The sequence below is a fragment of the Pteropus alecto genome, unplaced genomic scaffold (genome assembly GCF_000325575.1).
Source record: "Pteropus alecto unplaced genomic scaffold, ASM32557v1 scaffold18, whole genome shotgun sequence".
NCBI classification, from domain to species: Eukaryota; Metazoa; Chordata; class Mammalia; order Chiroptera; family Pteropodidae; genus Pteropus; species Pteropus alecto.
The window spans coordinates 490,478-513,388 of NW_006440649.1; the positions used below are offsets into that span (position 1 = coordinate 490,478).

Below are 22,911 nucleotides of genomic sequence, written 5' to 3' on the forward strand. Positions count from 1 at the left end.
CATCACCGCGTCGATCAGGGACAGGGACTCTATGGGGCGGCCGTCGAACACCGTGCCGTCCTGCGGGAACAGACCCCGGCGTCGGCGTCAGCCCCCTGCACCCCGGGCGACACGGGCGCGGAAAAACGCTGGCCCGTGGGAGCAGTGCAGCCGGGCGAGGTGCAGGGCAGGGTGCGGGGGCCGTCCCTGCTGGGGGACCCCGTACTTGGTCAGTACCACACTGAATCGGTGCATTAAGGACATGGAATTCTACCTCATTTCAGGGGAAAAAACGCCCTCCGTGATGCACTGCTTTCAACGGGGAGTGGGGGGCTGGGGGGCTGACTGTGCCCCTCGGCTGACTTTGGAAAGGTCTGGAGACGGCTTGGTTGTCACGACTATGACAGAGGTGTCGCTGGCAGCCGGTGGGTGGAGGTTTGGATGCTGCTAAACATGGCACAGTGCACAGCACAGGCCCCCACAAAGAACCATCGGCCCCCAAATGTCAAGAGGGGTGAGGCCGAGAAACCAGCTTCAGAAGCTAGGACGACAGGATGAAGTGTCTGTGAGCAACACCCACCCTTCCCTGCGGGACAGTGTGTGCCTCAGCACGAGGCTCCACGTGTCCGCCTGACCGATCGCAACGCGCCCTGCCTGCCGCCCGCGATGCCCCGGGGCTTCGGGGCACGCGCTGAGTCTACCCCGCTACACCCCCGGCGGCAGCGTTTAGTGCCGATTTTTCTTTTCTAAACTTGCTTTCAGTCTCTGCTTCCCGTCTGCAGTGAAAAAATGTCCACGCCCAGTTAAAAATGCAGAACGTCTTCTCCCTAGCGCCCCAAATTTGTTATAGGAACGTCAGCGCCTCGGGGTTGTGTCTGCTGCATATGTAAATAAGTGTTTGAGTGTCCTGAATCTGAATGACTTTACATATTAGGGAGAGCCGGGCAAACAGGAGCTTCAGCTGCAGAGTCTACATGAACCATCTCTGCGGCTGACTCTGGTTACGATGTCTGAAATAAGGAAACTAGGCAAAGTTCAGAACGTGTCACAAAGGAGGCAGTCAGCTCGTTCGCCACCCGTGTCTGCTTTCTGTGGCCACGCGGCAGCCGATGTGGACCGTCCGGTCAGCACGCTTCCACGTCACCTTCCTGTGCCACATAGTCGCATCCTACAGGGGTGACTACTTTGCAAACAGGAGGAGCTGCCCGGAGTCATAAAAACACCATCCCGTTTAAACTCTACGAGCACGTGCCTCACTTTGAAAGACCGTCTCGCTTTTTAGCGACAAGGGACGGGATCTTTCCTCGTCCCCTGGTCGCATGAGAATTTGAACTGCCAAGGAGGCAAAGGCTGGAGGACTTTTCGATGCCTGAAAGCGTGCTGCGTGCGTCCGCACACACGTGTGGCATCTGCCACGTCATGGGCACCGCACATGCGCTCCCCGACCATGATCCGCCAATGCCAGGAAACATCGATGCCCAGCCCTCGAGGAAACGCAGCGCTGCCTTCTGCTCCGTCCGAGACCTCAGGGCCCGGTGTGCAGGGCGGGCGGGGCGGGGCGCACGTACCTCGTTGATGCTGATCTCGGCCTCCACATACTGCAACCCCTTCTGCAGGATGGAGATGAGGGCGGCGGGCGGCACCAGTGTCCCGTTGATGTTGGACTGGCTGATGTGGCTCTCGATACCGAACGTGAACGCCGAGTGGGAAAAGCCTGCAGGGAAGAGGCAAGCCGGGGGCGTGAGGCTGGGCCCGGCCGCAGGGACCGAGGGCGGCATCACGGGCAGGACACCCGGCTCCGGACCTGGGCGAGGCGGGCAGGCAGAGGGACTCGGGGACCGAGGGAGACCTACGCTGGCAGGGACGGAAACGCAGCTTCCAGCCTCGAGCTGTGTCGGTGTTACTAAACGCGAAGCGGGGCGGACTCGGCCTCGTTAGTGACCCTGGTCCAGAGACCCAGCCCCGGGCTCTCTCCCGGCCACGAGCTCAGTGCTTATGTCCGTCTGTCCGTGTTCCCCGGCCCCCCGACGGCACACACAGCCACAAGGAGAAGAGCAAGAGGCTCCTCGGACGGGCCGGTGTGGCCTTGAGCCGTGTTATGAGGAGCCGAGGATTCGCCCTTCCTCCCGCCCACGTGCTGACCATCTCCACGGCAACCAGGGGACAAGCCGACGCTCGGCAGACGTCACGGTGCTTCCTGCGCGTGTAGATGAAGCCTGCTTCAATCACAGTGGGTCCCAGGAACCCGCCCCCAAGGTGTCTCTCCTGGGAGCTTGCAGCCCCCCGCCAGTCACTCACCCTACGCGCTGGCGGCTGCACAGGGCCCTCGGCGTCTCCCTGCCTGAGAAGCCTGCACACTGCCCCCACCCCCGCCCCCACCCCCACGCGGGCACCTTCGTCAATCAGCCAAACACACGAGCAGCGACCACCCGCCTCCGTCACACTCCGCACCGTGGGCGCGGCTGCGTCTTGCGGTGGAAACGCAAGCTGACTGCAACGCACAAAACGCCCACGCGAGGGCGCTGTTTCTCCACGAAAGCAGGTCCGCGTCCCGCCCCAGCCCGGCCCTCCCCAGTCCTCCATCCAGTCCCCGTGCATCTCCCGCCACCTGACCCCACAGCACGTAAAAGATGTAGTTGGCTTATTTCGCAGAGAATACGGGAGCCATCGACTCGACAGTCGCCCCGAGCTCTGTCCACGGCTGCGCAAAACTGTCGCTGTGAGAATGAGCTGGCACAGGACCCCACACCCCAAAGGGCCCCCCGGCCCCCGCTCCCTGAGGACAAAAACAAAGAAAGGCCCTTTATAAGCGGCCTCAGCTTCTCCTTCCGTTTTCTCCCTCCACCTTCCTTCCCGCAGCCAGTGCTGCCCACAGAACCACCCGGCCTGCGTCGACCGGCGACACAGCCCCCAGGGAGGGTCTGCCACACTATACTGTCTCGTCACTCAGGTTCCCAGCAAGGGACAGACGAGAAAAACCCCAAGTCACGAGATGAAGCGGACGACGCCACCCCCTGGCCCCTGCCTCCTCTTCCATCTGTGCCGAGGGCAGCAATAAAAAATATAACCACCAGCTGGCCTCACATGGCACCTACTCTTGGCCAGGCATCTCTCCAAAAACTCCGACGACGTTCAAGCGCCCTAGTAGCCCTCTGCAGGCAGGCGTGCCCTCCATGTCGTCCTTCCCTTCGTGGGTCCAGCCCCGAGACCTCTCGGCGGGTGACCGACAGGCCCCAGTCGCTCGGCTTGTAGGTCTGGGGCTGAGCTCCAGACTCCTCAGCGGGACGTCCTCCTGGCCCCCATGGACGACACCTCTACCGGCCACCTCGATCGGGGCCCGGCGTCAGCCGCTAACGAGGGCTCCTGACAAACACGTTTCAGTGACAGCTAGGAAAACTGCAGAGATGTTGGGGTTTTGGTATATGTCTTAGTCCGTTCGAGCTGCTATAAGAAAACACCACAGACTGCGCGGCGTAAGTAACAGACGTTCCTTTCCCGCAGTTCTGCAGGCTGAGAAGTCCAAGGTCAAGATTCAGTGTCTGGTGAGGGCCCAATGCCCGGTCCACAGATGGGCATCTCATCTCCAGATGTGTCTCACATGGCAGAAGGGGGTGATGCAGCTCTCGGGTGGGTCTCTGTTATCAGGACACCAGGCCTCCCCATGAGGCTTCCTCCTTCATGACCTAACCGCCTGCCAAGAGCCCACCTCCCATGGCATCGCATCGGGGGCAAGGTTCCAACATATGAAATTTGGGGGACACGCACATTCCGTGTACGGCAGCATATTTCATTCACTCATTCACCCACTCACTCGTCCTCACAGCAGCCACACGGTGGCTACTCAAAGTACACGAAACAGCAGATTCTGACCACATTGCTGCCTGTGAGCAGAGCGGAACGCTGTGTTCATTACCTTAATGTCCCCAGCAGCCGCTCAGAGCTGGTGCTCACTGTTTCACACACGGGAAGGGCGGATACCAGGGAAGCTGGATAAGCCATCCGAGGCTCACACATGCGACCAAGAGCTTAACTCTAGACGATGTGACTTCAACTCTAGACGATCCGATTCCAAGATTCATTTTTGTACCCTACACTCTACGACCTACAAGCCCAGGGACCGAAACTCCTAACTCCTGGGGGTGGATGCCAACTCCATGCCCAGCAGCAGCCAGGAATGCAGCTCAGGCCACCTGCAGAAAAACCGGAGTGCTGACCCACTTCTGAAGCAAGGCCGGACCGTGTCCTGCATTTCTGTCTTTACCTGGGTTTTAAAATGTCGAGTATACAGTTTGGCCGCATAACTTCTCCTCTCTGTATGTGACGACGCTCCTCGGCTGTGGATTATGTTTCCAGAACACGCCGATGACAACATGCAGTTAAGGCTTCTCGCAAGGTAGGGGAGGGGGCGGTGAAGGTGACCTCACGGTGTGGCAGTGTGCGACGTGTGCCGAGAACAGAGCGGAACAAACTCCGGCCACCGACGCGAAATGAGCACGGGACAGGAGAAAGCTGTACGGGGGGCACCATGACCTCGAACACCTGAGGTTAGAAGCTGGGTCCCCCGCTGCAGGTGACAGTAAATCGTGACTGGAAGGGGGGCATCCTCATGCTCAAAGGGGTCCTCCTGCTACTTAACTTCCGTGGGTTGTATTTGTTTGCGTGGATCTCTGCGTGGGCTCTAAGTCAGTGGTTTTTTTTTTCTTCAGTCCATTTGTTTTTCAGACTTCCTGCTAGGCTTCTGGGCACAGGAAATGCCGGGAGCAGAGAGGCACGCCGGCTTCTGTCCCTGCTCTACCACCAAGGACCCAGACACCAGGTCACTTCACCACTGGAGTGAAGCTGCCAGCGCCCCACCCCACCACCGCCCGCGCCCCACTCCCCCATCGGACCGCGAGGCTAACAGGCTCATCCCCCCGCGGTTTGCCAGGGCGGTCTGGCTGCTGTGCCTCCATCTCCCCGGCTTTCCCGCAGCGTTCTGCCCAGCTCTTCCTACGCCCGACGGGCCATCGGCACGGAGGGAGACGCTCGCGGCTGGCCCAACGGAGCGTGTCAGTTTGTGAACAAGGAGGACATTCAAGAGCTAGGCGGTGACCTTGACGGAAGATCCGTGTAAGGGGAGAGCACTGGTGTCCCTGTGTCTGCTGCTCAGCCGTTACTGAAGCCAGCGGGCGTGCAACCTACTTGGTACGAGGCATCGCTGATGGTGACTCTCTCGGCTGCAGGATTTCTCAAGCATGGCACACAACAGACAGTTGGGACAGATCTTTTTTTTATTTTTGTAATGATGCGGGGTGGTGTTTACCAGCGTCCCTGGCCTCTATCTGCTGGATGCCAGTGGCTCACCTCACCTCCGCCCAGTCTCGACAACCAAACGGGTCTCCAGATGCTGCCTAACTGACCCCGCCATAGTGAAGAATCAACGATGCAGAAGAACTAACCCCGCAAAAGGACACTCGGCCACTGGTCTTCCCTACGCACATTTCTGCTTCACTCACAGACACCACGAGTGGATCTTTGTCAATGAAAAGGAAGTCACCCTCCACACGCAACTGGCCGCAGAATTCAGATGACACACGGTGAATAACCAGACAAGGTGACAATACCTCCGAGGACAGAAGAGGGTATCGTCTCGATAAACTGGCGTGAGATAACAACTGTGTTTCGTAGAGATCTTTAAGACGGAAGCCCTGTCCTTCCAGAATGAAAGGTGCTACGGTCCCACGAGACAGCGTACACGCGAATCTGGCTCAGCCAACCAGGCAATAAGACCACATTTAAGACTAAGCAAGCACATGCTTCGTGCTTCCGGTCATCACGGTACCGCCAAACCACACGCCTTCCACAAACGGCCTCGCAAACCATGCAGCTCTCCAGCGAAGCATTGGGCCGAGTCAACGCCGACCCGGTTCACCAGCAAAACCTGCGAAATTATCACCCACTGGCGCTCGGAGGTACCGCTTACTTGGCAGAGAAACGCACACGTGTAACAACACTCAGGCAGCTGGTTGTTTTGTTTCTTCGGCTGAAAGCAAAATCTTTACTAAGTGTTCAGTGGACACGCATGCTTGGATGCTGACAGCCATTCAAAGCCGATGGGTACGATGTATGTTTGTTTCTAATTGTCTAGATCAGCCGTAGGCGCACCAAGGCCCCCAGGCCAAGTCTGGCCCACTGCCTGTGTTTGCAAATAAAGTTTTACTGCTGAGTCAACATGGACCCGGTTCACCAGCAAAACCTGTGAAACTGTCACCCACTGCTGCTTGGAGGTACCGCTCACTCGACAAAGAAATGCAGACGTGTAACAGCACTCAGGCAGCTGGCTGGCTGTTTTGTTTCTTCAGCTGAAAGCAGAATCTTTATGAAGTGTTCAGTTGACACGCATGCTTCGATGCTGACAGCCATTCAAAGCCGATGGGTACAAAGTATGTTTGTTTCTAACTGTCTAGATCAGCGGTAGGTGCACTGAGGCCCCTAAGCCAAGTCTGGCCCACTGCCTGTGTTTTTGCAAATAAAGTTTTATTGAAACACGGCCACACCGTGAGCTGCTATGTCACGTACGGTTGCTTTCATGCTACCACGGCAGAGTTGAGTGGTCGCAACAGAGCGTATGGCCCATGAAGCTGAAGGTATTTACTATGTGCTTCTTCACAGAAGTGTGCTGACCCTTCAAATACATATACGCATATACACGAAAGCGAACGTCGTGGCCTCGCTGATCCGTCCTTCATGCCTTTCTGCTACGGACTGGGTACCGCTTACTTGGCAGAGAAACGCACACGTGTAACAACACTCAGGCAGCTGGTTGTTTTGTTTCTTCGGCTGAAAGCAAAATCTTTACTAAGTGTTCAGTGGACACGCATGCTTGGATGCTGACAGCCATTCAAAGCCGATGGGTACGATGTATGTTTGTTTCTAATTGTCTAGATCAGCCGTAGGCGCACCAAGGCCCCCAGGCCAAGTCTGGCCCACTGCCTGTGTTTGCAAATAAAGTTTTATTGAAACACGGCCACACCGTGAGCTGCTATGTCACGTACGGTTGCTTTCATGCTACCACGGCAGAGTTGAGTGGTCGCAACAGAGCGTATGGCCCATGAAGCTGAAGGTATTTACTATGTGCTTCTTCACAGAAGTGTGCTGACCCTTCAAATACATATACGCATATACACGAAAGCAAACGTCGTGGCCTCGCAGATCCGTCCTTCATGCCTTTCTGCTACGGACTGGTAACCCACCGCTCAGGTGATGCTATCGGGGGAGGGGCCTTCGGGAAGTGATCAGGACACGCATGAGATTACTGTCCTAATGTCACCGACCGCACAGAGCAACTCGGCCCCTTCCAGCGCGGGCAGTTGCGTTGAAACGTGGCCATCCGTGAGGCAGGTGGCGGGGCCCTCGCCAGACATCAAATCCACTGCCACCGAGGCTGTACTCGTCAGCCTGCAGCTGTGAGAAATGCCTGCTTGGAGTTGACAAGACACTCCGTCTGTGGCCCTCTGTCACTGCAGCACCAAGACACTAAGACGCTCTTTTCCTACTATGTCTGATGACGACGGTGATGGCAACAGAGGCTGACACGCAGTCGCTGACTCCTCGGGGTCAGGCAGCAGCACGCAGGCTTTCTGGGCGCAGGACGCAGAGCCTGCCATGGCTTCTGATTCGCCCTCAGGCGCCTAGTGCTCCCCTTCCCCCTATCAGTCGAGCGCCGGCAGATCTGGGCAGGACCGTGGCCCGAGCGTGGTCCTCCAGGCTTCCCGCAGTGAGTGCTCAACCCGGCCCCCGCGTGCCTGTGCCTGATGCGCGTAGCTGCTTCCTACACAACGACCGCTTATCCCGGCCTCGTGCTCCAGGACGATGGCTTACGGGTCTCCAGCGAGGGTGACTCTGTCCCCCAGAGGAAGACGTTCGGCATTATCCAGAAATATTTCTGGTTGTCACAATGGTGTGTGTGTGTATGTGTGTGTGTGTGTGTGTGTGTGTGTGTACACACATGCGTGTGACTGGCATCTAGTAGGCAGAGACCCAGCAGATATGTACCGAACGTTGTCTCTGGCCTACGATGCACAGCACAGCCCCTATGACAAAGAATCGTCGGGCCAACATCTCAGTACTGTGACGCTGAAGACCCAGCCGCTGCTGCTGACCGTTCCCAAGAGTCGCGGCCGCAGCCAGGCAGCCCTGCCCCGCAGGAGCCCTGCCTGTTATCTCGTACGCATCTTATCCTGCATCCTCCTTGATCACGTGCCCCTCCCAGCTCCTGAGAAGACGGAAGGAAGCTTCTGGAAGGCAGGAAGCACATTCGAGGCCCTTCATCCCACACAGAACCCCGCGGTCTTCACACAACAGCTGGCGGTCGGGACGGGTCAAGCGGAATGGGTCAGGGAGACCCGTGAGAAGGAGGGACGCAAAGGCTGGCGAGAAACTCGGCCGCGCCGAATCCTCACTGTTTCCCGAATAAAAGACTTTAAGGAGAAGGACGAGAATTAAGGATTTAGGGCAGCGGCACCATCGAAGGAACACAGTTCTTAGACAAAGATGACTGTCACGCAAGCGACGGTCTCAAAACACCAGAGAGGGCTTTTGCCCCTATATGTACACCTAAAAAGAACGATGATGTTATTGGAAAATAATAATAATAATAGAGGTGATGATGTTAAGTGCCGACTACATGTTTTAGCACTTTTCGTGAGTCGGCCGACAGAGGCGGCAACCATCTATGAGCGCCTGTGAATAAATCCATGTTACAGACAAGGAAACCGAGTCACAAAGCGGGACAGGGATGTACTTCCCTGAGGGCACGCAGCTAGCAAGTTGCCCGCTGACACCACCCCGCTCCATCCAGACTCTTAACCCACGTACTATTGAAATTGCTTTAAAGATCTCTAAAGTGATTCAAATGGCATCTTTTTGAAAAAGAGGAAGAAAATCAGTAACGCCATTTACGTGACGTTCTTCAGCTACACGAGTCCCACAGCCCAAGCTCTGCCTTGCGGAAACCAGCCGCCCGCCCGTGCTTCCTGCGTTAAAAACGCCAACCAAGACGAGCACTATCTTTTGACAACACTTAGATCCAGAGAGCTGGGTTGGGAATTCAAGAGACGCCGTCTTGAATTCAAGCAAACACGATCAGCGGCAGCAACGGAGCGATGGGGTTCGGTTCTTTCTGCTCAGACAGAGGGTACGTGTCCCTGGGCTTCCTCTTCTGACCAGCGAACAGGTGGAGTTAGGTGAACGGCAAAACCCCTTTCCATTCTCACAGTCTATGCACAGGAATAAAGGCCTCTGCTCCCCAAAGCAAACCCGCAGGATTGCAATTTCTGGGGGTGACTGAGTGATGACACAGAGAGGTTAATGGAGAAAGAGAGAGAGAGAGAGAGAGAGAGAGAAACTAGTACTACGCCTTCGCCTTCACGAACGTCACTAGGTGGGCATGTCCCCTGCTGGACACGAAGTGAAAGCACACGTTTTCGCAGGCCCACGAAAGCCACCTTGTCACAGAGCAGCGAAGACCTTGACTGTTGCTGTGGTCCTGTGACGAATGGATGCCCCACGGCCTCTGGTTAACACACTCGCGCCGTCGTACTGGCTCTACAGAAGGCCCGTGACAAGCGAGTCGTTCCGAAAACCGTGGCCTGCTCACTGACAGATACGGAGCACTGGCTCTGTGTCTGCGGATGTCGAGGCTCCTGTGACGTCCCCGTTCCCCGTGCCGTCAGGACAGCTTCTCCTCGGTCAGTATTTCCTGGATCACAGTGGCTCCTGCAACGGAACCACAGCTGCCCGGAAAGCCTCCGATGTCCCTCGCAAGCTGGTGACGGGGGTGGCTCCCAGTGGTGGTGCTGGGGACGGCGCTGATAAAACACACACACACACACGGAATCCGGTGTACACACAAGTGCTTTGGCTGGCACCCAAAAGGAACACCCAAAGGACCTCATTAAAATAGGGTTTCGCTTTTAACATCTCGCCTGGACCCCAAGGGATGCGGGCGAGTCCGGCTCGGCCTCGACTACCGCGGACCGTGTGGCCCCTGCCAAGACATTTTGTGTCCCGTAACCACGGGAGATTGCAGGAGACCAAGGCACTTGTCGGGCTATAAACGAAGGTTGCTGCTTCCTCCCTCCAGGGACCGCAATTGGCTGGGACGCGGCAGCTCCTGGGGGGCCCAGTGGGGAGGCTGCGTCACCTGCAGCTGGTAGCTGGCCCCTCCGGAAAGCAAGGCTCAGAAGAGGCTCCTTCTGGCACCTTCCTTGCCATCCCCCACCTCTCAACGCTCACGAATTCTGGATTCGGTATTTGGAAATTGGGAAATAGAGTGATGAACGCTCAACTGGAAACTACAGTGGAGAGCATCGTTCAAAGTTACAATAAAAAGTTAACGTAAGGCTTTGGGGAAAAACGAGAGAAAGCCATCTGTAAGACAGAGGAAATGATTCACGTTATTACACGCTCGCTCGTCGGGGAGTGCGTAACAATTCTTTACGCAGAGGGAATTGTTACATAGAATCGTTGTGGTCTCAGAATAGTGTCTCTGTTCTTTTTTTTACCCATCGGCACTTTCTGATTGGTCGACAGTCACCGTTTCGGTTGATTTTCCGTTCTCACTGAGCAGATATGTCACTCTGTGCTCACATGGCCTCAAGACTGACTTTCGAAAACTAATCAGTGGATTCTAAGCGGACGGGGTTCAAGTGTTCCGGTCTGGCGTTCATCGGCGGTCAATGCAACTTTCCAGCACTTTCTCCTCCTCCCTCCCCTCACCCATCCTTTGTCCCTCTCCCGAAGATGGCCTTTTGTCCCTAAATACACCGGGGCACCCCTGTGCCTCAGGGACTTAACTCATGCTTTCGATTTTGAAAGAAAGACAACGTCCTTCCCTCATCTGTCCCTCCGACCCTAGCATCTTAGGAAGTGTCACCGCTCAATGGACAAGACATCGAGAGACATTTCTGGAACTGAAAATCATGAGGACCGCCGTCATCTTGGACTTCAAGGATCACCAGATGGCACTCACAGTAATTTTAGGTAGCGCGGGGGCAAATATTTTAAAATCTAGCAGTGATTTCTTGTCACAGGGGATCACGCACATGCAACTAACACATACGCTGGTACAAGTAAGAAAAAGTAACTGCCTTGATTTAAGGGAAAATATTAATAAATTGTAGTGCAATACTCCAGCTGCGTGCAAGATGGCAAACGCGATGCAGACAGCCCACAAAGAACCGAGATTTGGAAATATGAGTTGAGACAGCGAGAGGGCTCAGGACATCAGCAAACGGAGAAGGAGTGATAAATGCCGGACCACACTCGGCTCCAGGTTACAGACAGGCGAGGACTCTGAATCCTCTTAGTGGCCTCGCACAGGGGTCTGAAAACTACACACACCCTGGGACCTGAATCTGGCCCGTTTCCTGTTTTGTAAGTGGAGTCGCACTGAACACAGCTGTCCATTTTGGCTACATATTTTCGACGGCTGCTTCTGAGCTACAAAGGCAGAGGTGAGCGGCTGTGATGGAGACTAAAACATTTACCATCTGGCTCCTTCGCAGAAGTTTCCTCCGCCCCGATCTAGGATAGAGACCTGCCCAGCGGGCTGGGATCCCACAGCCGGTTTTCCGAGGCCAGCAGAACCCTAACACTCGAGCGTGACAAAGACAGTCAAAAGGGAACGTCACAGCCCAACCGTCTTGGGTCCCCTCAATGCAAATATACGAGACACAGTATTAACCAACCAAATCCAGCTACAAATAAAAAGACAAACTGTCCAGGCAGAGTCGGGTTTCTTCCACGAACGCGGGGCCGACTGTCAGAAAATAAATCGACAATTTCTCCACGTGTAACAGAGGAAGGTTCTGGAACCAGACGGCCCATTTTGAATCCCAGCTCTAGACTTCCTAGTGGTCTGATCTGGGCGAGCCGGCCGCTTCTCCGTGCCTTGGCTGTCTCCCCCATAAGTGAGGGATGCAGCCGCATCTCCATCCTAGGTATTAACGAGATTTGTCTGTCAGGACTTAAAACACGCCTGGCGCGCAGCACGTGCTCCGTAAATGTGAGCTACAGTGAGCCGCCACCTAACATCATGGACAGGTTCTGTGACTTCAGGCAAAACGACGTTTTGACCCTAAAACGGAAACCCATTTTACCCTAGGCTCCCTGACACGCAAACAACAGCTAGGTTCCTATGGCATCTCATCAAGACTCTATGAAAATGACGTCTCACAAAACGATATTATTCGAAGACCGCTCTACTGTGTACTACAAGGGCCATGGCAAAGGGGACAGACAGACAGGGACGCTGTCACTGATGGAGGACAGAGGACGAGAAGCTAAAAATGGCAGTGGTAGCAAAGACATGAACGAAAGGGTTCAACAGGATTCTGACATTTTTACGGCAAATCTGCCTCAGACGAAAGAGTAGAGGACGCTTTTCTCTGCAGGGAAGGGACAGGGGTCGGGTGACAGGAATAAGTGTGGAATTATCGTAAGGGACGCTTGGGAAATATGCGGCCCAAACAGCAGTCTGGACGGCGACGGAGAGGCTGCCTGGACAGCCAGCCTCGCGAGGGTGACACATACTGACCGCAGACACGCAGGACGAGGGCGTCACCGTGTGGACGGTGGCATTTAAGAAGCGGACGGAGGAGGAGGAGGCACTTGAGAGAAAAGGACAGTGTTGTGTCTGACAGCCCAGATGACTTGCTTTTCCGTCTGGAAGGAAGAAAGGGAATGAAGTGGGCAGGAAATGAAATATATAAAGGCCGGATACTGTTAAGGTCACATTAGAATTTCAGAGCAGGCAGGTCTTAAATGTAATGGTGCGTGAACTTTGAAAAAAGTCACCTCGGTCAGCGGCTATTGCGTCTTAGCTAAAAAAAGGAAACTCAAACCATCTTAGATTTTTTTTCCTGTCACCAACTCTTAAACGTAGAAACCGACAGAATGAGCCTTAAAGGCATCTTCCCCAGAATCTAACCTTTTTGTCTCGTGGTCGTTAATACCAATGGCATCTGTTTGGCTCTACCGCGTAAGACACGTATTTAAACAACTGTAACTGATAAACACTCAAGTGACTTTCATGCTCATCGCTTTTCCAAAACCACTTTTTACAAATTACTGAGCACGTGAATGGCCAATGGCGAATCTTAGCTCTTACCCACATACGAATCAGAACAGGAAAACTCCGAAGAGGCTGCATGACCAACGGTGCACGGGAACTGGGGGTGGCTGGGCTGGCTCTGACATCTGGGACTTCGAGCTCGCTCGCCAGGGTTCCAGGTGGCTACTCTACATGGTTATAATCAAGCTTTTTTTTTTTGAATGAAGAGTTCATTTGCAACTCTTGAGAGAGGGTTTGTGATAAACCATTCCTCACAGTCATGCGGCAGGGGGACCGACGTCCTGCAGAGGGAATGCAGACTCGCTCAGCTGCTGGAGGGCCGTGGATGACTAATGCCCAGAGCTAGCTGGGGACCGTTTATTCTTTCCATGAGAAAGGCACAGGCTTCACGTTCTCCCGCTACTTACCCACTCCTCCCTTTTTATAAAGTTTTCTTAAAACGTACACACGAACGCACAAAGGACAGCTACGCCACCATGATCCAGACTGACGCTTGGCCTGAGACTCAGGCACTGTGGACAGCCAGGCTCTCCCCAAGCTCTCCTCCCGTCCCCCTCAGCAGGTGCCGCATGCCCATGTGACAGACACCCCTATAAAAACCCTGGATGCCAAAGCGTGGGCGGTTATCGATGCTTCAGACGTGTCGCTAAACGTCGCGGCTGGGAGAGGCACACCTGCAGGCGTCACCTCTGTCCTCGATGAGTGCAATCTGCATTTACCTCCGCGGCTTTAGTGAGATGTAATTGACATATACAGCATCCCGTAGGTTTAGGCTGGATCTGACCCACGTATCCACTGCAGAGTGACTACCAAAATACCGTCAACGCGGCATCGCCTCGTATTGTTACCTTTTTCTTGTGTTGAGAACATTTAAGATCTATCTCAGCCACCCAGGAGTAGATACTACGCCACTGTTAACTGCAGTCACATGTTGTACATTGTAACATGTATCTTTCCGAATTGTTCCGTTGTAACGAACTCTGAGTTAACAGCTGCTGAGTCTTGTGGAATCTTTCTAGCAAATCACAGAGCCCAAGGGTGGTCTTGGGGACCCCGGCCACACGGCCACAAATGCGTGGCTTGCCATCTGCTGAAAAGGAGACGTTAATTGTTTCATATCGTCTTAAAGGTACTCTGCATCCTCTAAGAACGTGGCCAGATGATACGTCTTCCGTAATTATTATCTGACGAAATTAACAATTTCCTGCATTGTTTCCAAAGCAGAGGCCTCAAAGAAGCGCTTGCCGTGCCATTTCATAAAGATTCTCTTCTTGAAAGAGGGATACACGACGGAAAAGAGCCACTGCAGTCAAAATAGATTCTGAGAGACTCAGCTGAACAATAAGCCCCGAACTTCTGCTTAAATCAAGACAGCCGAACCATTTAAAGGACTTCCCGAATCCATGGAAACGTGTCTTGCGTTAAGACGGCGTTCCACGGTCCTAGGACACGGAGTTGAGCCGACCGGCTAATTTGTCCGCTGCTATTTACAGAGGGCAAAGCCACTTCTTCATTCTGCAGACACGATTATTCACAAATATTAAAAGCAACATCCTTTTCCTGATTGTCTAACTTCCTCCCTGGAACTTAAAAAAAAAAAAAAAAATCGGATTGAAACTCTGCTACTCTCGATTATTTTATTATCTGCCGGAGAATGCTTTTGGCAGACGGCCCCTTCCTCGAGGGGAAAAATACCCTGGAAAAATTTAATAAAGAAGGGGCCTGTGTTTCGCTCACTGTTAAGGAAAATATGAATTTCTGCAACGGATCGAGTGCAGCCCCCCAAAAAAGATGAAGAGTGAAGAAATGAGAAACGCGTTAAAACTCCATTTACTAATAAGAACTAGTTGGAAGAAAAATCACCGTACAAATAAAGGATCTGAATCAGTGGCTCTCAATGGGGGGGTGTGTGTGTGTGTGTGTGTGTGATTTTGCCCCCCAGGGGACAAAGTCCAGACACATTTCTCGTTGTCACAAAGGAGGGGAAGGGAAGCGTTATTGGTGTCTAATGGGTTGGGGACAGGCATCCTGCCTCAACCCTACAATACAGGACAGCCCCCCAGGATAAAAGATGATCTGGCCCCATGGCGAGGCTGACAAACCCTGACCTCAGTCAATGGGTTCAAAACCTTCCGACGATACATCATGTTGTGGCCACTCGGAACATGTGTGAGGACGAAGACCCTCAGATCTGCCCACCCGTCTCTGGCTGACCACATACCTGTGACAGAGTCCTCTGAGCCAGACTTCCTAAGGGGAGACTTTAAAAACATTTTAAGGCTCTCTGAAAAGGGGTGGGGAGAAGCCACGCACAGACTTTTATCCCCTCAAGTAAACACGTAGCCTGCCTGGGGAGTACGGTCTCATCGAACGCAGAGCTGCTTCTCATCATCGGCCAGGAGAAGCCAGCAGGTGGGCACGGCCAAGGAGAACTGGCCCAGTTCACCGACGGCCCGAAGATGCGAAAACTCGAGCTCTATGTTCACGGCGACTGCTGTTCACCGTCCGATGTGATTCTTCTGTTCCCAAACGCCCCGGAAGGTCCGTGAGGCCACCCATTTGTCAGTGACTATGGCCATGACTGAACTCCATTCACCAAAGAGCAAACCCATCAAAAGCCAGGCCCACGCCACGGCTGATGACCGGCGCGATTTAATTAAAATGTCTCGGCTGCCAAAAAATGACCCCTCTCTCCCTTTCCCCCTTCCCCCCCAACCCCGAGCTCCGCACACAACGGAAGTGCGAAATTACGTTTTGGGTTTAATATTTCCGATTCCATAATTCTGAAATCATCATGGACTCATGAAGAGTTGAGAAAACACCGGGGTCCCGTGCCCGCGTCACCCAGCCTCTCCCGACGGTGACGTGTCTATGGTAGCGTAATATCCAAACCAAGAAGCTGACGTCAGGCTGACCGACCCTGCGAGACTCTGCTCTTCACAGCTTCTGGCCTGCACTCGCGTGTGTGCGTGCATGCGCACGGTTCCCGCGTGTGTGACTCTCTTCTGTGTGTCACCGCCGTGAGGACAGAGACCCTCCCGGCGGCACGGAAGTCCCCGCCTGCCCCAGCCGCTGGCAGCCACCGCTACAGTGTCGTCGTTTTCAGTGCCCTGTGGACGGCACCTCGCTGTGTGATGGTCTTTGGACCGCATTTGTCTGGAGACTCACGCAGGGCGTGGCGTGGACCTATGGCTCATTCCTTTCTATTGCCGTTGTTTTTGTAAAAAAAGGACAGATTCTGTCAGACACCGATCTAGCTTACAAAATGGTGTCGGGTGTGCCAAGGACGTACCCCAAACGCTATACAGCGCCATCAAAAAGCCCTCAGATGGAATAAAGTCACTGTGGGACACTGTGGGATCCGGAATTCCTTCCCTTCTTTCTAGGACTGGTTTCACAAACTCCGAACCGGTCTGCACACAAAACTTTTTACAACGCTGTGACGTACTTTAAAAGCTCTGGTAACGTGGGACATGGACGTACCATTTTAACCATTTTTCGGGGTACAGTCCTGTGGCATCGGCACGTTCACACCGTCGTGCACCTGCTCTCACCAGCCATCTCCAGAACCGCTCCATCTTCCCAAACTGAGACGCTGTCCCCCTAAAGCGACACGTCCCCGTGTCCCCTTCTCCAGCTCCTGGCAGCCACCATCCTGCTGCCGTCTCTATGAAGCTGCCTATTCTGGGGTCCTCACCTGCGCAGAATCACACAGGTATTGTCTTTCTGTGACTGGCTCATTTCACTCAGCATCACGTCCTCGACGTCCATCCACGCGGTAGCACGTGTCAGAACATCCTTCTTTTAAGGCCACATAACATCCCACCTCCAGGAGACACCCTTCTGTCTAAAGCTTTCATCCATCCGTGGTCGTTCCAATTGCTCCCGTGCTGATTTTTTTAAACATCGTTTCATGGCCATCTCCCCCAAAGGAAAAGCTCATCACCTTTCTCGTGAGCTTCTCTAACACATCACCCTTCTTACTACAGCCAGCTCAGAGATCGGAGGTGAGCGGCCAGGGACAGAAATGACGCTCAATACAAACGGCTCGATCTTTAGTCAGGCGGCCCTTCTAATGCAACTAAACCAGAGGCCGGCAGAAGACTAACGGTAATTTTTGGCGTAAGTGACGGCGCCCTGCTCAGAAGGCATCGAATATAAAGAGAATCATGGAAGTGTTTATTCTACAGACGGAAATTCCCGGACACCCCTCCTGAATCCAGATCGCCTGGATGGAAAAAGCACTCAATCTCTCAGGTCCCAAGTCACCTGGTGCCTCTTCAGAAGGAATCTATTTACCCTCAGTCTGATGTTTCCTTGGAGAAGCTGGGCAGGGACCGTGGTCCCTTAGAAACCGGGGTGCCCAGAAGCTCCTCGAGATGAGCGACCAGTGTCAGTCATCTGAGTTAAATCTTGCAAGTCTGGGTATGTAATATTTCACTCTCTTATCTGCCAGGATGAGATATAACATAGAACTGTGTGTATAGTATGTCACTCAATGGGCACATGCCAACCTGACCTGGCCAGTCCCGTTTGGGGGAACCGTGCCTGTCCTAGACTGTAGATGTTCGCTTTTAAAAATCGCTGCTGCTCCTGTGTGAATTAACGCACATGTGGTGACGCCACCGGACACGATCGATGTGTGTAATAAACTGGCCTCCTGACCACGGATCACGACAAATCAGAACGCAAATTCCAGCACGTGAGGAGTTTTCGACCAGACGCGTACCTCTTTAAATCCTCACGATGAACAAAGAAGTTCATCATCCTGGCAATTGGTGATCTGCGATCCATGAATTTTTACCATCTCTTGTCATGATAAAGCTCCTCTCGCTACCTAAAATGTTTCAAATGACAGCCATCGGGGACACGCAGCCTGGTGACATACCCAGCCCCTGACAAGACACCAGTGAAACGCGACTTCTCACTTGTGTTTGTCTCTCATTGCCTGGTGGTTTTTATGCAGCGCCTGCCCACTCACCACGGTGCTCAGAGCTCCAGGTGGGGAAAGTCCCCCCGATTTCTGATGATTTTAATGCCTGGTGTGTGTGGACAAAGGCTGAGAGTTCCAGCATGTGCCCTGCCTAGGTCTCTGGGATGCCAGCGGGAACCCTGCCGTCGGTCTGCAAGCCTGCACACAGAGACGCACGTCCCACCCCGAAGCTCTGTCTCATCCACGGCAGGGCCGGCCAGGCTGCCGAATTTTCTCCTTTTATGCAGAAGGTTCCACGGTGAAGGAGATTCTAGTGCCCAGGGGCTTCTTTCACGGAGCAGATCTGGGCGAGAGCCACGGCTGGCGGAAGCTGTCACCCCATCTGTGCAGGTCCACGGAGGCTAATTTTAAACCCGAAGAGGAAGCAGAGAACGTCGTCCGTATCCTGCGGACGTGTCTGCCGGGGACAATGTCCTTTTACCTACTTTCCATCATGCTCTGTGCTACGAGCTCACGTTAGCGCTGCGACTCCGATCGAATGTCTGGGCCACCGACGTTTACGAAACGCCTTGCTGCCCGGCGATGTGGAAAAGGATGTGGTGACTTCTGAGAAAGTGAAACCTACGTGACACCCGACCCAGCGACCCCGCTCCTAGGTAGAGACTCGGGAAACGAAAACCCGTGTGCTCGCACGTAAAACCTGCGCGTGGACGTTTCTGCAGCCGCCTTAGCTGTCGCTGTCAAAACTCGTCAGCGACTCAATCGTTCTTCCCCGGGCGAATGGCCCACCACCGGCCACGTATCCTGCACACGGAATCCCGCAGAGCCACGAGGGACCAACTACAGGCGTGACCCCCGCTTATCCGTGGGGCATACGCGTCCAGACCAGTGGCCGCCTGAAACCGCGGACAGCACCAAACCGTGCATAACCTGCCTTTCCTAAACATATGCATCCGTGACAAAGTTCCATTTGTACCTGAGGCACAATAAGAGATTAAGAATAAAAAAAAAATAGAACAATGTTAACGACAGGCTGTCCTGAGTGACAGTGCCTGGTCGCTGTCTCAGAATAGCTCATGGTGCCGTGTGTCCAGCGTGGATGCGCTGGACAGAGGGACGAGGCGCGTCCGGTGCCGGATGGCGGGAGATTTCGGGCGGCTACTCAGCCAGGGCAAGATTTAAAACTCCTAAATTGTTTACTTCTGGAATTTTCCGTTGAGCATCTCCAGACCTCAGTCGAGGGCGGGTAACCGCGGAAAGCAGAGCGTGGGGACTGAGGTGGTGGGGGGCTGCCGCAGACAGCTGGGGGGAGCCCACGGGAGGCCCTCGGGTGACTGACATCCGCCTCCGGGGGCGGGGCAGCGACACGAAGCCACTGTCGAGGCCCTTCCCGAGTCTTCCTGTCGTGACATCTGCGGGAAAGCGTCATCTTCGGCATCCCGCCCCCTCTGCGTGGGGGGCGCTCCCCTGGGCCCGAGGCGTCCCGGCCGACACGCACGCACGTGCGGCGTCACAGAGGGAGACACTGGCAGACGGGCAGGGACGCATCTGCTGGACGGTGTCCGAACAGAGGGGCCGGCCTCTCTCCACCTCGTCTGGTGGCCGGGCCCAGGAACGGCCACGGTTCCGGAGAACTTGTCCCTCCCTGCACCAGGAAGGTGCGGTGGAACATTCTGGGTGCATCCCTGGCTGGCAACAAAGCACAGACCTACGGGAGACCCAGCCGTCTCCCTCTGGCAAGGCCACCACCGGCTGCACGCCCTTCTACGCCCAGCCTGAAGACTAAAAAGTATCACTGAAGAGCATCGCTTGGCACCGGAGAACCTCCTGGCACCTTCCGGCACTTTCCGGCACCTCCTGGCGGAGAAACCAGATGGGGAGGAGTCGGGAACGCAGCACCTGTCAGCACGTGGGCCTTGTGCCTCACGAGCTCGCCGGCGAAGGACGAAGGGAGGGCACAGGGGCCTGAAGGGGAGCCACGATCGAGGCCGCCTTTTTCCGTCCCTCAGCCTGGAAAACAGAGCGAGTCCCCTGGGAGGAGGTGCTCCTCGCCCTCGGTGGGAGCTCGACATCCGCATCACCCACACCTCAGGATTTGAGAGACGTGTGTCAAATCGCCCCAAAACGCACACTCGATGAACACGGCAGGCACCTCTTCTCTGCCTCCCTCTGGTGCAGTGTCCTTGTGGGGTGCTGCCATCAGTTCCAGGGCACGCACAGTCGTGAAGGGGGAGCCGGCCCGACACTGTGGGTTCTCGCCCTCAGGGGCCTGACACACTGGGACCGCAGTTCCGTGACGGTCCCCAAGATCCACGCCGATGACATTCTATAGGCTGCTGCCTCTCCGCCCCCTTCCACGGTTGCCTGGTGACAGAAACTATCAACAAACAGGAGACAAATGTTAAGAAGCACTAAATAAGGAAGTCTGGCCTTTCTGCGGGACGGAGGGAGATGTCCGTGTCTATTCGAAGATGCTTCCAACGCTGCCGCCCCGGGCCCCTGGGACCAGCCGGCGGCGGAACCCGCAAAGCTTTCATTTACCTCGACGTCCACAAACACAGGGGCCACGGGTGCACCTCGTGCTCTGTTCACGCGCTGTGAGTGTCCCATCTCATCTTTGCACGGAGGGGCTTCCAGAAGGAAAGCGGCTCACGTTCACCTGCCAGCATCGCACCAGCTCTGTGACGGGACCACACCTGTGCTCCAGGTGAGGGACCGACCCCCTTCGGAGTGCAGGTCTGGGCAGCAGAGCAGCGGCGGTCACCTCCCGGGTGTAGAGTTTTCTTGCGTGTGTCAGTTTCTTACGCGATGTTCCGGCACAAGCGAATCCAAAGGATCTCGTCTACGTATAGACGTACGTGCACCTTCCTTGAATGACGGGCGTCCTGAGTGACAGAGCCCCAGGCGTGATGTGGACGCTGTTTGTTTATGACGGGCCGTATGGATCCCCGATGTGCTGCACCCTTTTTTGTCCAGAATAACCATTTTTTTGCAGAGTTGAGGCTCCAATGGAGTAAATGACTTGTTCACGGTTCGAGAGCTCGGGCCTCCGGCCTGGCTGCCCTGCCTGCCCACCTCACCCTTCCAGGCGAACTCAAAAATAGGCTGGGCCCAGGGGCTCGCGAGCAGGTCCCCCTTGGTCCTAGCACACGAGTCTCTGGGAGTTGGGACCTGAAACTTGCTTTCCCTCTTGAAAAAACAAGTTGCAGAACAGACACCCTATGCTACTAGGTGTATGAAGCTTGAACACGCACAAAGCAGTTGTTATGTACTGGGGTGAGTCCCCACCCCGCCAACTATGTCGAAGTCCTGCCCCCCAGGACCAGAATGTGCATTTGGAAATCGAGTCACTGCGGATGCGATTCGTTAAGATGAGGTCACAATGGAGTAGGGTGAGCCGTGATCCGACAGGACTGTGTCTTCACAAAAAAGGGAAATGTGACAATTCTAGACAGACACAAGTGTGCACAGGAACAATGCCTGTGATCCTGAAGGCAGATCGGGGTTTGGGGTGCAGGGGGGGGTGCATGTACAAGCCCAGGGATGCCAGCAGAGCACCAGAATCTCAGAGGCGAGGAACAGAGCCCTCCCGGCCTTCGGAAAGAACCAACGCTGCCCGCACGTGCATTTGGACTTCTATCCTGCAGGACGGGAGACGGAGCCATCTGCTTACGCCACTGCAGTCTGTGCTGCTGTGGGCCACCGGCCCAGGTAAACCAACGCGCCGTTACCTGGCACCGCTTAGGATGACACCCCTGTGCGGGACGCGCACGGGGGTCAAGCCCACCCAGTTCCGGAGGGTGGTCATTACCGCTGAGGGGACCAAGGGCGTCGGCCCCAGAAGGGCAAATGCACTGGCCAAGGGTTTACTTCCTAAGGTGGGTGGGCGGCAGAACACAAGGATGTTTCTTCATAAATGTCACTTTGTACGTCTCTAATAAAATAAAGCTTTCATAGTTATAAAGGTGCAGTTTAGAGATGAACTTAAAAATAAAGTAAATTGAAACAGAACAAAGACGCAAAGATTTTAAAAAAGCAGCACAGGCAACACTGTCGGCTGGGTGCAGACTCCGCCATGGAGGGAGCAGGCCCTCGTGTATAATGGGGACATCGACGCTCAGTGACGTCAAAGGACCTGTGTTAGGAAGCCCACCTGTCTGTGACGAAGCCAGGCCACACACACCCCGGGCTCCATGGCACCCTTCAGCCCCCTGAGCTGCCCCGAGGATGGGACCATTATGTCACGACTGGGCCCGTTCACGACTTACCGCAAAGGAAAGTCTCGGTCATAACCAAAGGTGTTGGGAGAAACAAGAACTCCCCTTAAGTTTTAGGGAGACGCGGCAGGGCCCATTTTTTTGGGGGGGGTGGGGGTGCAGGATGGCAGGTTGGAAGCTCAAGACAGCAAAGGTCCTAAATCTGAGAGGTCCCCGCTTACACCCCAGCTCACAAATGCCCTCGCTCTCGCCAAGGCCAAGTGTGCCACATGGTACCAGGGGACAAAGAACACATGCCCGCCCGCCACCCAGGGATGGGACGGCCCCGGCCCCCGCCCCAGCCCCGCCCCGCCCGCCTCGTCCTCAGCTCTCCATTCTTCAGAGCCTGGCTGGTCCACCGGCGGCCGGTGGCTGTCAGTCACTGGAGTGTGAGACAGGTGTTCCCCGCCCCCTTACCTGACTCCTGGAGGTACCGATACACCAGGAAGTTCACCTCGTCGCTGGTTATGCTCATCTTAGCCTGGCCTCGCAGCGCCGGGGTCCTGACAACGCGGGAGCCACCCCCTGCGGGAAGCGACAGGAGAAAGCGGGGAGAGTTCACACGCTGCCCGGGACGTGCTCTGTCCGCGCGTTTTCCGAGACGCTGGAGAGAACCACAGCCACGGCGG

The 22,911-nt window shown here is 55.0% G+C and overlaps 1 protein-coding gene across 1 annotated transcript in view; it reads right to left on the reverse strand.

The window, feature by feature from the left end:
* Positions 1-22,911, reverse strand: part of TBL1X (transducin beta like 1 X-linked) — a 95,749-nt gene that overhangs the window by 19,272 nt on the left and 53,566 nt on the right. Inside the window, exons 3-5 of the mRNA XM_025050985.1 lie at positions 22,700-22,807; positions 1,548-1,693; positions 7-60 (exon numbers count right to left, since the gene is read on the reverse strand). Of these exons, the coding sequence (XP_024906753.1) occupies positions 7-60; positions 1,548-1,693; positions 22,700-22,757 (258 nt within the window). The 5' untranslated portion in view covers positions 22,758-22,807. The remainder of the gene's footprint in view (positions 1-6; positions 61-1,547; positions 1,694-22,699; positions 22,808-22,911) is intronic.